General features: G+C 36.3%; 2 protein-coding genes and 1 long non-coding RNA gene across 50 annotated transcripts in view; 2 read left to right on the top strand and 1 right to left on the bottom strand.

The window, feature by feature from the left end:
- mapta (microtubule-associated protein tau a) overlaps nucleotides 1-4,893 on the top strand; it is a 68,921-nt gene extending 64,028 nt beyond the window's left edge. For all 45 annotated transcript variants that reach the window (XM_087275741.1, XM_087275733.1, XM_087275738.1 and 42 more), the window contains one exon: nucleotides 3,813-4,893. In XM_087275741.1, the coding sequence (XP_087131867.1) occupies nucleotides 3,813-3,817 (5 nt within the window). In that variant the 3' untranslated portion in view covers nucleotides 3,818-4,893. The remainder of the gene's footprint in view (nucleotides 1-3,812) is intronic.
- Nucleotides 4,894-5,169: 276 nt separating this feature from the next.
- LOC147834380 (uncharacterized) lies at nucleotides 5,170-8,990 on the top strand. Its single transcript, XR_015503807.1, has 2 exons — nucleotides 5,170-7,025; nucleotides 7,204-8,990. It is a non-coding gene; the product is annotated as an uncharacterized LOC147834380 (long non-coding RNA).
- A 4,177-nt stretch (nucleotides 8,991-13,167) lies between these two features.
- kansl1a (KAT8 regulatory NSL complex subunit 1a) overlaps nucleotides 13,168-15,073 on the bottom strand; it is a 39,562-nt gene continuing 37,656 nt past the window's right edge. For all 4 annotated transcript variants that reach the window (XM_087275664.1, XM_087275665.1, XM_087275666.1 and 1 more), the window contains exon 14: nucleotides 13,168-14,438. In XM_087275664.1, coding sequence (XP_087131790.1) covers nucleotides 14,298-14,438 — 141 coding nt within the window. In that variant the 3' untranslated portion in view covers nucleotides 13,168-14,297. The remainder of the gene's footprint in view (nucleotides 14,439-15,073) is intronic.

The following is a 15,073-nucleotide window of genomic DNA, read 5'->3' as shown; positions in this document are numbered from 1 at the left end:
GCACTACCTACTGCGCCACCGCTTCGCCCACACAGCTTCCAATCATTGTCAATGTACCTGTAATTGACCTGGAAAAATTAGATTGATTATAGGTGCTGAATGTCAATTTCGATTACTTTTCGATTAATCGCCCAGCCCTACTACAGTAGTTTTAAACTGCACCCAGTTTTAAAGGGAAAGTTCACCCAAAAATGAAAATTCTCCTCATTTAATTGTTTAAAATCTTTGAGTTTCTTTCATCTGTTGAACACAAAAGATGGTTTGAAAATGTTAGAAACCTGTAACCATTAACTTTTATAGTCTTTGTTTTTTGTTCTATAGAAGTCGATGGTTACAGGTTTCAGCTGTCTTCAAAATGTCGTCTTTTGTGAATAAAATGTAAATTTTTCATTTTAAATTGCCAAAAAAGGTCAAATAAAAATGATAGACTAAAACTCACTGAAAAGTGCATAATACTGGTAATAGTAAGCAGAAATTCTTTTAAAATGCATCTTGGGTGATACCTCCTGGTGTAAACAGTTTATTCTAAAATTATTAGCCCCCCTTTGAATAATTTTTTCTTTTTAAAAAATTTACCAAACGATGTTTAACAGAGAAATGAAATTTTCACAGTATGTCTGATGTTTTTTTCTTCTAGAGAAACCCAGAACCATCGTTATACAATAACTTGCCTAATTACCCTAACCTGCCTAGTTAACCTAATTAACCTAGTTAAGCCTTTAAATGTCACTTTAAGCTGTATAGAAGTTTCTTGAAGAATATCTAGTCAAATATTATTTACTGTCATCATAACAAAGATAAAATAAACCAGCTATTAGAGATGAGTTATTGAAATTATTATGTTTAGAAATGTGTTGAATAAATCTGCTCTCCGTTAAACAGAAATTGAGGAAAAAACAAACAGGGGGTTAATAATTCTGACTTCAACTGTATAGGATTTTATTTTTTGTTTACCCCTTTAAAACCATCTTCCTTTTTTTATTTTTTTATTATTCATCCATTGGTGTTTGAGCATGTTGTTATTTGGTACTTCACGAGTTTTAAGATTTTATAACATCCAAGTCCTAGTTTTTTGGCCACTAGAGAGCACCACTAACATCACATGATGGAATGGCGCCAAAATACGGCAATTAGATTAATATCTTTAAACTCTTAGAAGTATTTGCTGCTAATACTGAATGATCCCGCATTACCATGTCCATTTTATGGGAATAGCATCATTAAATGTGACTTACAGTCCAGAATTTGCGTTTAATCTCCAGCCAAAAATCTCAGATCTGCTCAAAGCCAAAATAAACCAGCACTGGCTGCTCTCCATTTCACCTCAGACGCTCATTAAAGGGATAGTTCTCCCATAAATAAGTACAATTCTGTCATCATTTACTCACCTTTTCCTTGTATCATGGAAGTTTCTTTCATCTGTTAAACACAAAAGAAGATAGTTTGAAAAATGTTAACCATTTTATTTGTATTTCCTACTATGGAAGTCAATGGTTACACGTGTCCCTTCAAAATATCTTCTTTTGAGTTCAACTGAACATAGAAACTCATAAAAGTTTGGAACCACTTGAGGTAGAGTAAATAGTGAGTACAGGGTAATTTTTGGGTGAACTATGCCTTTGTTTTCTTTATTAGGGTATCTGCAGCTTTCTTCACATCAAATTCAAGACTTTTTAAGACCCTTTTAAGACCATTATGAATGAAATGTTACACTTATACAGAGCTAAACACTAAGGGTTTGTTTTCTAATGGCCTGGTTACTACTGCGAATAGTTTTTTGTATTAGTGAAAGATGATGTAAAGAGATGTGTTGCTTTATTTTCATTACGATTAGGGAATATAATTTGGAGAATTTGCTGTAAAACAGCTGTTGTGAATTGTATCTCTTTGCAATAAAAAGCTCATGTATATACAGTTAGGTCCATAAACATTTGGACACTGTCACAATTCTATCATGTTTGGCTCTGTAAACCAACACAATGGATTTGAAACGAAACGAAGATGTGCTTTAACTGCAGACTGTCAGCTTAAATTTGAGGGTATTTACATCCAAATCAGGTGAACGCTGTAGGAGCTACAACAGTTTGCATATGTGCCTCCCACTTGTTAAGGGTCCAAAAGTAATTGAACAGATCAATAATAATAAATCAAACTTTTTAATGCTTTTAAAAATCCTACTGTTGAAAAAGTTTTGCTGTCAATTACAGCCTGAAGTGTGGGCCGCATAGACATCACCAGATACTGGGTTTTATTCCTAGTGGTTCTCTGTCAGGCCTCTACAGCAACTGTCTTCATTTCCTGCTTGCTCTTGGGGCATTTTTCCTTCAGTTTTTTCTTCAGCAAGTGAAAACACGCTCAAGTCAGATGATTGACTTGGCCATTGCATAACATTTCACTTCTTTCCCTTTCCCTTTGGTTGCTTTTGCAGTATGCTTTGGGTCATTCTCCATCTGCTCTGTGAAGCGCCGTCCAATGAGTTCTGAAGTATTTGGCTGAATGTGAGCAGATAATATTTCCGGAAACACTTCAGCATAAATCCTGCTGTCGCATCATTAATAAATACAAGAGCACCAGATCCATTGACAGCCATACATGCCCACGCCATGTCACTACTACCACCATGCTTCACTGCTTAGGATCACGAGCAGTTCCTTTCCATCGCCATACTCTGCTCTTCCCTTCTCTCTGGTACAAGTTGATCTTGATCTCATCTGTCCATAGGATGTTGTTCCAGCACTGTGAAGGCTTTTTAAGAACTCCACTCTGGCCTTCTTTGTTTTTGAGGCTCACCAATGGTTTACATCTTGTGGTGAACTCTCTGTATTCACTCTGGTGTAGTCGTCTCTTGATTGTTGACTCTGACACACATACACCTACCTCTTGGAGAGTGTTCTTGATCTGGCCAACTGTTGTGAAGGGTGTTTTCCTCACCAGCGAAAGAATTCTTCAGTCGTCCACCACAGTTGTTTCCGTGGTCTTTTGGGTCTTTTGGTGTTGCTGAGCTTACTGGTGGCTCAGTGGTGCATTCTTTCTTTTTAATAATGTTCAAAACAGTTGTTTTGGAGTTTGCATGTTCTCTTTGCGTTCGTGTGGGATTCCTCCGGGTGCTCCGGTTTCCCTCACCGTCCGAAGAGATTTGGTACAGGTGAATTGGGTAGGCTAAGTTGTCCATAGTGCATGAGTGTGTGTGAATGAGTGTTTGTGGATGTTTCCCAGAGATGGGCTGGAAGGGCATCCACTGCGTAAAAACGTGCTGGATAAGTTGGCGGTTCATTCCGCTGTGGCGACCCCAGATTAATAAAGGGACTAAGCCGACAAGAAAATGAATGAACAGTTGTTTTGCTATTTCTCTGATGGGTTTGTTTAGTTTTGTCAGCCTAATGATGGCTTACTTGACTGATAGTGACAGATCTCATCTTGAGAGTTGACAGTAACAGATTGCAAATGCAAATAGCACACTTGAAATGAACTCTGGACCTTTTATCTGCTCATTGTAATTGGAATAATGAGGGAATAACATGCACCTAGCCATGGAACGCTTAGAAGCCAATTGTCCAATTACTTTTGGACCCTTAACAAGTGAAAGGCACAAAGGCAAACCGTTGTAAATCCTAAACCGTTCACCTGATTTGGATGTAAATACCCTCAAATTAGAGCTGAGAGTCTGTAGTTAAAGCACAACTAACTCATTTGATTTCGGATCGATTGTGTTGGTGTGTAGAACCAAAAATGTTAGAATTGTGTCGATGCTTAAATAAATATATTATGCTTTGAGATGGATTATTGGTGATTGGGTGATTTCCATTTCCCAGATTGAGTCACACAAACTGACGTTCCGTGAGCAGGCCAAAGCGCGAACCGACCACGGCGCAGAAATTGTGTCCCTGGAGGAGTCACCGCAGGGCCTGAGCACCGTCTCCTCCTCTGGCAGCATCAACATGGCCGACCCGCCGCAGCTCTCCACCCTCGCCGACCAGGTGTCTGCATCGCTCGCCAAACAGGGCTTGTGATTGGATCATACTGCCACTAGCCACGCCCCTCCCCCAAAACCCCTCCCCTTTCTGAACAACCGAACACACATTCACACACCTGATGGTATTCTAACCTCTCTCTGAAAGTGTGGTCCGCAAAACAATGCCAAGTAACCATTGGTGATCACTGTTCCATTTTGTAATACTTCAGATTTGTTACAGGCCGACGGAGCTGTTTTAACTGTGAATCCTGTTCACTCCTCCTTTGCTTTAAAGCCCAATGTGGGGATTTAACTATTGGAAAATTCCTCCCTCGTCGACTGTGTTTAGTAGAACAATTTTGCATAATTTCTATGGCTTTTGTTGACTGTACGTTTCCTTAGGCATGCCATTTTTCCCTGGTTTTCGGTTTGCGCTGGATTTGGGACAGTTCTTGTATGACTAAGTTTTCATTTTTTTTCAGGGAGACTCATTCTCATCTTTGAATTGGGCTAAAAAATAGTAGCGGTGCTTAAAATAAGAACATTGCATCTTGATTCGAGAGAGATTTAATTCTGGAATCATTTGCAAAGAAAAACAGATGCATATAAGCTTTGTGTAGAAAGCTGAACACCTTTTAGTTTTGGATTTCGATCTCTCATATGTGCCGTTGATCAGAGATTACGTTTCACGTTGAAGATGCCCCTGCAGCGATCCATGAGATGTTCAGAGTGCTTTATACAGAAATCTGTCTTACAGTGTTGTTCTGTAGTTGGATATGGGATGTTTATGATATGTCGTAAATGATTTGCTTCATTGAGATTGCCTCTGCTGCTGCTTTGTTGGTTGTTTGTTCTTTAATTGGGCAACTAACCGAACATTTAACATCTTAAAGGGGCTATATGTAGAACTTAGAAACTCTTGTTATTAGCAATAATATCCAGCAGAATCACGCATGTTTCAGGCACACACAATCTAGGCAAACCATAAATGGTTGCAATGGACGTTAATGTTATATATATATGTATATATATGTGTATGTATATATATATATATGTGTGTATATATATATATATATATATATATATATATATATATATATATATATATATATATATATGCGTGTATATATGTATATATATATATATATACATATATATATATATATATATATATATATATATATATATATATATATATATATATATAGGTAATAAATAGCGTAATAAACAATAGTGTATTCTAATTTACAAATATAGCAATCGAGACGGGCGAATAGGGAACATTGTTTCTGATCGCTATTCTGAAATTTTTTTTGTGATATATGAATCTAAATTGGACAGATTTATTTTAAATATAATGGATTCATTATAATGAAGGAAATAATAGCAAGTTAATATGTATAGACAATTTAAGGGGTGTAAACAAAAACAATGTTTCCAACGTATTTCCTGTTTCACATGTTTAATTTCTATAGCTTCCAAAGATCCAAAAAGAGCCACATATTGATCTGTCTGTCTCATAACATTAAGTTATGATTGAATTGCCTCTTGTTACAGTTCTGAAATAGTTTGATAACAAGCAGGAAATGTTCTCGGACCAATGTAATCAAACACATTGAAATGGTACATTAAATAAATGAATAAAACTATATTAATATTTTACTTCAGCGATTTAGTTATACTTTATTTGCTTAATTTTCTAACAACTTTTTTATTAATGATTTCCCATTAATTTTTAAACCATAAAGTATTGTGATTTGTGGTAATTATAGTTGCAACAAATATAGTAATACAAACAAACTGTTAATAAAAAAATTATACACATATGTATGTAACTATATTCATTTTAAACTATTAACTATAGTAATTAATTTTAATGTGTCACATTATTGTTTGTTTTTTATATTTTATTACAAAACGATTTTAACTAAGCATGACAAAATTAAGTTTATTAAATTAGTTTATTACACTTAATCCTACAATTAGACGGTATGTTTTCTTTGTATGTATGTGGATATGTGAATAAAGTCATAAGTGTTTAACTAATTATTTTTATTGACATAATTTGAGTTCCAAAACTGCACAGATGTTAAAATGATTGTTATGATAAAATAATGACTGAAATGGGAAACCCTAAACTGTTCACAGTATACAGTCTCGATCGCCATATTTGTGAAACTCAGTATGTGGCGATAATGCTCCTAAACAGTTAGTCGTCGTTATACAAGAAAAAAAATAGAAGGCTGATGTGTCATTAACCATATATGGTTTGCCTAGAGTGTGTGTGTGCCTGAAACGTGCAACAGTATCTGGATGCAGCCTTTATGACACAATGCACACAATGGGGTGGGGTTAGGTGAGCGCATTAAAAAGCATTGGATGCAGCTCAGATTGCACTGCACCAGGTCTGCATCCAGACCCCTCTCCAAACGTGTGTGGTTCTGCAGCTGGATATATCCCGTTATTAGTGACACCGTTCAGCAACTTGCTGCCCCAGTTTGTTCACAAACTGGGTTTCCACCGTCCTTTTGGATTATCGCATGATAAACGAATGATGGAAATGCCAAATTTCTAATGAAACTTTCTTTGAAAAAGTTTTATGCTCAAGTTTAGGTGGTTAAAAATGCTATTGCAAATAACAGGAGATGAAAACAAACAAAATCTGATGTAGTGAATATTACACCCACATTACTAATCAGCTGTCTTCATTACGCTTGCTATGTTAACTGTTGGTTGCTAGGTTACCAATACTACAGTCTGCTGCTCTAAAAGCGCTCCTAATTTGCATTTGTTTGTTTTTTTTGTTGCGAAATTTTAAAAGATTCACTTTAAGTTATGGTGAAAACCGGGAGACAGAGTCTGAACGTGATTCAGTGCTTCAATACACTCACCGTCAAGTAGTTTTTATTATTTGATATAGGGCTGGGCCGATAAACCATATTATATCGAACTGTGATTAAATGTGTCAATTTTTACTCTATATAAATCTAAGAACCAATCACACAGCAGAAATGTGCAACAATGGAAATCTAAAAGTGTGTTGAAATTAAAAATGTACCAAATTTTTGAGACGGTGCTCACTGCAGCAGCGGTGCTCCTCCTCCTATAAGCTGTTTTAATGCGTACACCAACCCCACCCCTAACCCCACCCCCAGTGACATCACTCGTAGAAGAAGTGCAAGAAAGGAGGAGCGAGAGCTCAAGCTCCCCCTCGCTGGAGCTCAGCTCTGCCCAAATGGCTCTGCAGTGAGCACCACTTGAAATTTTTGGCCACTCAAGATTTATCAGATGAAAATGTTACAGTATTTAATGGACTCTCTAATATTTTTGGCTTCAGTCATTGTTGGGGTGCTCTTTTAAATCTGAAGGCATTAACAACATATATAAAAATATATATCGTTATCGTTCAATATGGAAAATAATTATCGAGATGGCATTTTTGCCATATCTCCCAGCCCTAACTGAACACACACTCAGACTTCGTCCTTGCTGCTGAAAGCAACATATAGATGAATATGTGCTGCGCATTTGTTCCTGTAAGTAACAAATAAACACAACAAATATGACAGAGGTAAGAAAACAAAGCATTTGATCACCTGCACTGCTCTATGAGAACATATAAAGTCATTAAACAACTTATATATAGCAAACTTTTACATATATATAGCCCCTTTAATTGTGCCAATGTGTTTTATTTTGTGTTAATAACACTTTTACAGTGACATACATGTATTCTGGCGTAAGCTAATGAAATAACAGCACTACTTTTACAGCGTTTATTAACCCTGGTAGTTAATTTCAGCATGTACTAATACATTTGAACAGTTTACTAAAACGAGCTAAATTGAAAATGTGCTCATCTTTGATTTATAATGCGAAGCTGTATAGTGTTAGTATTAATAACAGGTTGCATGTGAGCGATTTGGACGTTATTTTGAAATCTCACATGCACACCTGAATTGTTTTTTCCATAATACTGCCAACAGTTCCAGCTCCGGCTGAGATGAACTGCCAAACTGTTGCTCACACACTGGCACACACTGTGTTGTACATTCGCCAGCTGCATTAACAATATTGAGCATTGTATTCTACACACACACACACACACATGAAAAATAATCTCACTAGAGCACAAGCATGCCATTAAAGTTGGATCTGTCGCACTTTCCTGTGACTGCATCATCTGCTTTCACTTTATAGCTGTACAGTGTTAAGTGGGGGGCGTTGTATCTCACTGAATGATGATGTAATGGCCTCAGCCAATCATATGGCTTCAATTCTCTCCCCTGCACTGCTCTACCGCAGAATGTTTAACGAGCTTTGAACCACTCCACACTATCGTCGCTCCTTGCATGCATTTCATGTGAGCAGCCCGAGATACTGCGATGCCTCGTACACCCCCATAATCGCTGATGTGCTTCTTAGGAAAATCTTTGTAGATAGTAGTGGAAAAAGAGCACTACTGATACGGCGCCCCCTGTTTCTTTGTGTTGGAGATGGAGCCGTGTAACTACCATTAGATATATTTAATGTATGTTTATTGTATGTTTATGACTGTATGTTTATATGAGGACTTGGAAGAGACTTAAAAAAAAAATGATGATGATAATAATAATAATAAGCAGAGAAGTTCAGAGACCATGCCTGCAACACTTTAATCTGCATGCTGAGTTTTTACATGGATTGGCAACATGTTTCTGAACGTTTTCTGACTCGGGGTGTTTTTGGAAAGTTCTGGAGAGCTTGGATATGTTGGTGATGTTGTGTTGAGCGGGGGAAAACGAGTGTTTAGAGGACAGACAGACAGACAGAGAGGGTCCTTTGGTTTAAATGTCTCACGATAGCACACCTGTGACATGGTTCTGGGTGCAGTTTTGCCATCCTGTTGTCATCGACTCCATACACCATTTTTGCAGTTGTAAATTTTAGCTTGGGAACTGTGGTTGTCAATATTGTTCGTGTGTTTTATTAATAACTGGTTTACAATGATACTTGTTGATGTACATGTGAATTTGGAAATAAAGGATATTAAGCAAAATGTCCTGATGCTTTATTGTGTTTCTGAAGGAAAACCATGGCTTTTGAGTTCAAATAATATATACTCATCGGCCACTTTATTAGGTACACCTGTCCATCTGCTCGTTCACGCAAATTTCTAATCAGCCAATCGCATGGTAGCAACTCAATGCATTTAGGCATGTAGACATGGTCAAGGCGATCTGATGCAATTCAAACCGAGCATCAGAATGGGGAGGAAAGGGGATTTAAGTGACTGTAACTGGGACTTTCATGCACAACCATCTCTAAGCTTTACAGAGAATAGTCCAAAAAAGAGAAAATATCCAGTGAGCGGCAGTTCTGTGGGTGCAAATGCCTTGATGCCAGAGGAGAATGGCCAGACTGGTTCCAGCTGACAGAAAGGCAACAGTGGCTCAAATAAGCACTCGTTACAGCTCAGGTCTGCAGAAGAGCATCTCTGAACACACAACACGCCTAACCATGAGGCAGATGGGCTACAGCAGCAGAAGACCACACAGGGTGCCGCTCCTGTCAGCTAAGAACAGGATACCGAGGCTACAATTCACACAGACTCACCAAAACTGGACGATAGAAGATTGGAGAAACGTTGCCTGCTCTGATGAGTCTTTATTTCTGCTGCCACATTCGGATGGTCGGGTCAGAATTTGGCATCAACAACATGAAAGCATGGATCCATCCTGCATAGGATCAACAGGCTGGTGGTGGTGTAATGGTGTGGGGGATATTTTCTTGACACACTTTGGACTCAAAGTGTGGACTCACAGCATACCTGAGTATTGTTGTTGACCATGTCCATCCCTTAATGACTACAGTGTCTCCATCTTCTGACATGAACATTTTTCATAATTTCTCAGTGAATATAGTCAAAATATCATAATATAAAGGTATATGTTGGTCTATTTAAAGAAAATAGTTTTATTAGATATATCTATTAAAATAAAAGTTTGCTCATTTTAACTTAAATCAGTTATTACAACTAAAAATACACAAGGTTTATATATATATATATATTTTTTTTTTTCTCTTTAGTTTTCCTGTTCAAAACTAAATATATATGTATGTACATTTTCCCCAACATATAAATTTTGTTGTTCTCATTTTTATTGTGATCTCTCTCTCTCTATATGTATATATATATATGTATGTATATATATATATATATATATATATATATATATATATATATATATATATATATATATATATATATATATATATATATATATATATATATAATTTATTTATTTATTTTTCCCCAAACATTTTGGTCATGCTTGTACTAAAATGTATGTATCTCACTAGCAAAGCATTTTAGCACTTTATATTTATTACATATTCTCTTGTTGTCTTAAGAGGTCTGTGGGTTTTGCCAAGTAGGACATCCTACATTATTACCTATGTTGATCGTATTACATAGTTTTGGATCGAAAATATAGTCTAAGGTGTCATGGTAGTCTCACAAGTTCCTGGCTGGGCCAGTTGGCATTTCCGTGTGGAGTGTGGATGTTCTCCGCATGTTGGCTTGGGTTTCATCCAGGTGCTCCGGTTTCCCCCACAGTCCAAACACATGGGCTATAGGTGAATTGAATACGCTAAATTGGCCATAGTGTATAAGTGTGAATGCTAAAAGTGTATGGGTGTTTCCCAGTGATGAGTTGCAGCTGGAAGGACATCAGCTGCGTAAAACATGCTGGATAAGTTGGTGGTTCATTCCACTGTGGCGACCCCTGATTAATAGAGACTAAGCTGAAAAGAAAATGAATATAGTCCAAACTTAATCTCTACCCATAAACAAACCTTAACTATAACTGATTTCCAAAATCAGAGGGGATTAATCGCAAAAGCTTAAATGTATGCCTAAATTTGACAATGTAAACGCATCCCTCAAATCTGGTTGGCTGATTTGAAACAGTGTTCCAGGATAGACAGAGATGTTGATTCAGTAAAATGTTGGTGAAATCACACTCACCTGGACGTCATCATCGCATCAGGAACTAAAGCTGTGGTCACACTGGACTCTTCTCCCCATGACTTCCATTCATACGCAAGCGAATGCATCAGACCGGAAACGCAAGGTCGTGCATCAAGTTTTGCAGTTCGCTGCGTTGGAAAGTTCTAGCCTGGTGAACTCTGACAAGCAAAATCGCATAATTTGACTGCGTGAAACCAATCAAGGATCTAAACATGACCTCACTGGACGTAAATTTTAAATATGGACCAATCGCTGGCTTGTCTAATCAATGTTTAACCCCGCCCACTTTCACAGCACCGTACGACAGAATTTCTCAAGCTCAAACTTTAGTGCGACTGCAGCTTTATGCTGACTTTTGGATAACCTTCTTTATCCATCATCTTTGATTAAATATGATTGATGTTTCTCAGGTAGTGACCATGCTATTGATCCTATTGATAACTTGGTTACTTATTTTACACATTAAGATTTTAAACGCAATACGTAGATTTTGTATTTAACTTGCTGAAATTTCCCTCGTTGAATGTCTTAAACGTATTAAGAACAATAAGTTTATAAAGCTTATAGTAATTTTTCTTAATGATTGAGGTTTTGTAAATATTGTTTGTACTTTTCTCTTTCATACTCATACCCAGGGCCAGACGGAATCTGCGGACGTTTTTTGCTATTTCTGCTGAGAATTTTGGTAAAAATCTGCAGATTTCTGCAGAATTATTTTGAGAGTATAATAACTAAAACCGTAATATGTGAAATAAAAAGTAATACCTTTTTAACTTTTATTTAATGTTTAAATTGCAAATCCAATTAGATTTACTTTCTTTGGTTACACAAAGCAAGAGTCTCATATAATAGCTCTACTAAAAGACAGAAAATATTACTTTACAAACTGCATTGTGCATAAATCAGATGAACAATTTCATATTAGTCAATAATATTACTGTAATTAATTAAAAAACTGAACAAATTTAGATTTACACACATTTACGCAAGCAAATAAACAGAACTAATGATGGTCAAAATCTGCGGAAAATGTGCGGAATTCTGCGCACGCAGATTCCGTGTGGGCATACTCATACCCTTTGTTGCTGTTTTTAGGCTATATCAATGCAGTGATGCATGTTTTATTTGTATTTCTAGCATTCAAAAAAAATATTTTAATAAGTATTTTTTAAAGTTAAAAATACTAATTATGATAATACAAATCAATTCTGTTACATTTATAGTGGTCTTTTACATAATCATCAAACTAAACTATAGTGGTGATCACAGTTAAACCTGTTAACACAGATTTATTTATATAAATCAGTTAAAGGAGAGACTCTTCCTTCTTTCAAAATATGTGATCATAGGTTGCCATGTCTCATAACATTTTTGGACAGATCCCTTCATTAAATACTTAATTTTCTCTAATTTCAAAAATAAAATCCGATCACACATCCACATTGAAGCTTTAGGTGAAGCTGCTGATTTCCACTCAAGTAGTATTCTACTCCTTGCTAACAAAGTAGCGAAGGCGAATGCATTTTTTTTTCTTGTTTGTCAACAATATATTGTGTTCTGGTACCCCAAAGATAGCTAACTCAACACTAGGTTTTATCTCTAAATTAAAGGCGTCATTTAATGTTTTAAATATTTGTGTCCAATAGTCACTCAACTTTTGACAAGCCCAGAACATATGGAAAAAGTCTGCCTGTTCACTTCTACATCGATCACACACCTCATCAATAGAAGGATTATCATGTACTGTGGGTAATTATTTATTTGAATTATTTTTAAAGTTTATTTTTATTTACTATTATTATTATTTTATTCTTTTTATTTATTTATTTACTATTATTATTAATATTTTCAATTTTGCTATACTTTTATCTATTCCTGTTGTAATTGTATTTTAATTTTATTTGTTTGCTAATTAATTTCGGCGGCAATGTTCAAAATGGGGGGGAAATTACATCCTTAAATGTACAAAATTTTTTGTTAAAGCTTGAGAAAATAATCACAAATAAATGTTTAAAAAATACTAATTATGAGTTCCATCACTGTATGGAGTCAAATCACATTATAACTAAAATTAAATTCACACTGGCAGAGCACACACGCACGCATACGCACGCATACGCACGCACGCACGCACGCACGCACGCACGCACGCACGCACGCACGCACGCACGCACGCACACATTATGGAGACGCAAAGTCTGAATGGAGTTTGATTTGTTTTAATGGTACTATTTACAAAAAGGGTGTTTTTCTTTTTCTTTTTTTTTCTGCAAATGATTTCACGTCTGAAACAGTCCGAATTACAATGAAACCTGTCTCAAAAAGCTATGAAGAGAAAGACATGTCAAAGAAATAAAACAAAAGAAAGACATGGTGATTGTATGAAAAAGAAAAGGACAGGGCCACAACAATAATGTCGAGTTGCATAGCAAGTAGATTCTCGAAGGGCGAAGACAGTGCTGAGTAGGAACACTAAGTCGGGGTCACACAAATATTGACAAGGTGAGGAGATAAAACAGACGGACGCCTTGTTAACAGCTTCCCAAACAACTGCATAAACCTGAGAAGGGCAGGTCTGTGTGAAACATCTGGCTCCTTTAAGACCAACGATACAAAAGTACAATCTCAACAGATGATGCAGAAAGAGCCCGGAGCACGTACAGCTAAACTAATGTGCACTAAAGGCTTGCGATTCCTCCATTATACATGATGTCATGATGAACATTAGCATAGCAATACTCCATACGCTTGGTGGAAACCATAAAGAAAACCGAAAGAAAGAGCGAAAAGCGAGGAAGAGATATCGGTGCCCTGTGAAGTGCTTTTGAACGGAGCTCGGCGTACGACCATCCACTAACTGAGAATAATGCAGGCAAGTATCTTCGTCAGGTTTTGGTTCGTCACTTCACAACACAAGCATACATATATATAACGAGTCAGCAGAGAGGCACCCTTTGGTCAAGCCCTCTTTACGTCTGCTACACAGTGCACTACATAGTGTTCACCTGACAGGTTAGAATACCACACTAAGTTCCCGATGATATATTTAGCTGACTATGAAAAACAATTATGGAAAAAACTTTCATACATCTCCTTTACGCGTTTCTTCTGAGAGAAAAACAAAATAAAGAAAACAGGTTTAGCTTTCTATGTCCGGTAATATTCACTAAAAACTGTGAAAATAATTGGCTGATGTTTGAATATCAAACAACAGAAGTCCCGACAGATTCGTTTGTAGTTTTGCTTTGATTAGTATGAGTTTGTGTTTTCCTCAATTAATGCCATAAGAGGTGTGTGGTTTTAAGATCGCCCGTCCGCGTGGTCTGTCTTTAATCAGGGTGAGGAAGCGTCGCTCTCGGACTCCACGCTGACTCTGAGGCCTGCAGAAAAGCTCAGCTCATCTTGCTCTGGCTCTGGCTCCACTATCGGGTCTTCAGGTAAAGGAAAACTCCTGAGGTCCCAGGGCTGCACCGTCTGCCACAAAAATCCAACAAACAAACAAAAAAACATAAGGGGTGTTAAAAACAGTACATCCAATTACACTAATGCAGAGTTCAGACTGCATGATTTTAGCCCCAGTTTTGACTCGACAGGTTTCGAGAAATCAAAGAATGTACCTTATCAAGGCAATAAAATAAAAAAATACTGCCTGTGAGAATTTTATCTACATGTATAAATTATATACAATTATCATAGAAATTATTTTGTGCAAGGATGGATTAAACAGACCAAAAGTGGCATATATATATTACAGAATTATTAGCTCCTCTGTTTATTTTCCCCCCAATTTCTGTTTATTGGAGGGCAGATTTTTTTCAACTCATTTCTAAACATAATAACTCATTTCTAATAACTGATTTATTTTATCCTTTTTTTGTGAAGCTTTATTTTATTTATTTTATAGTAAAAAATATTTGACTAGATATTTTTCAAGACACTTCTATAAAGCTTAAAGAGACATTTAAAGCACTTTCATGTTTTTCTCTTCTTCTTCATTCTTTTATATCACATTTTACCTGTTTTTATGTTTTTTTATGCATTTTTATTATTTGTTTTTATTTTTATTTTACTTGTTTCTTTTATTCTTGTTTATGTAAAGCACTTTAAAT

This window comes from Danio rerio, chromosome 12 (assembly GCF_052040795.2).
Source record: "Danio rerio strain M-AB ecotype USA chromosome 12, GRCz13ab, whole genome shotgun sequence".
Taxonomy (NCBI): Eukaryota; Metazoa; Chordata; class Actinopteri; order Cypriniformes; family Danionidae; genus Danio; species Danio rerio.
This window is presented reverse-complemented; position numbering and strand designations above follow the sequence as displayed.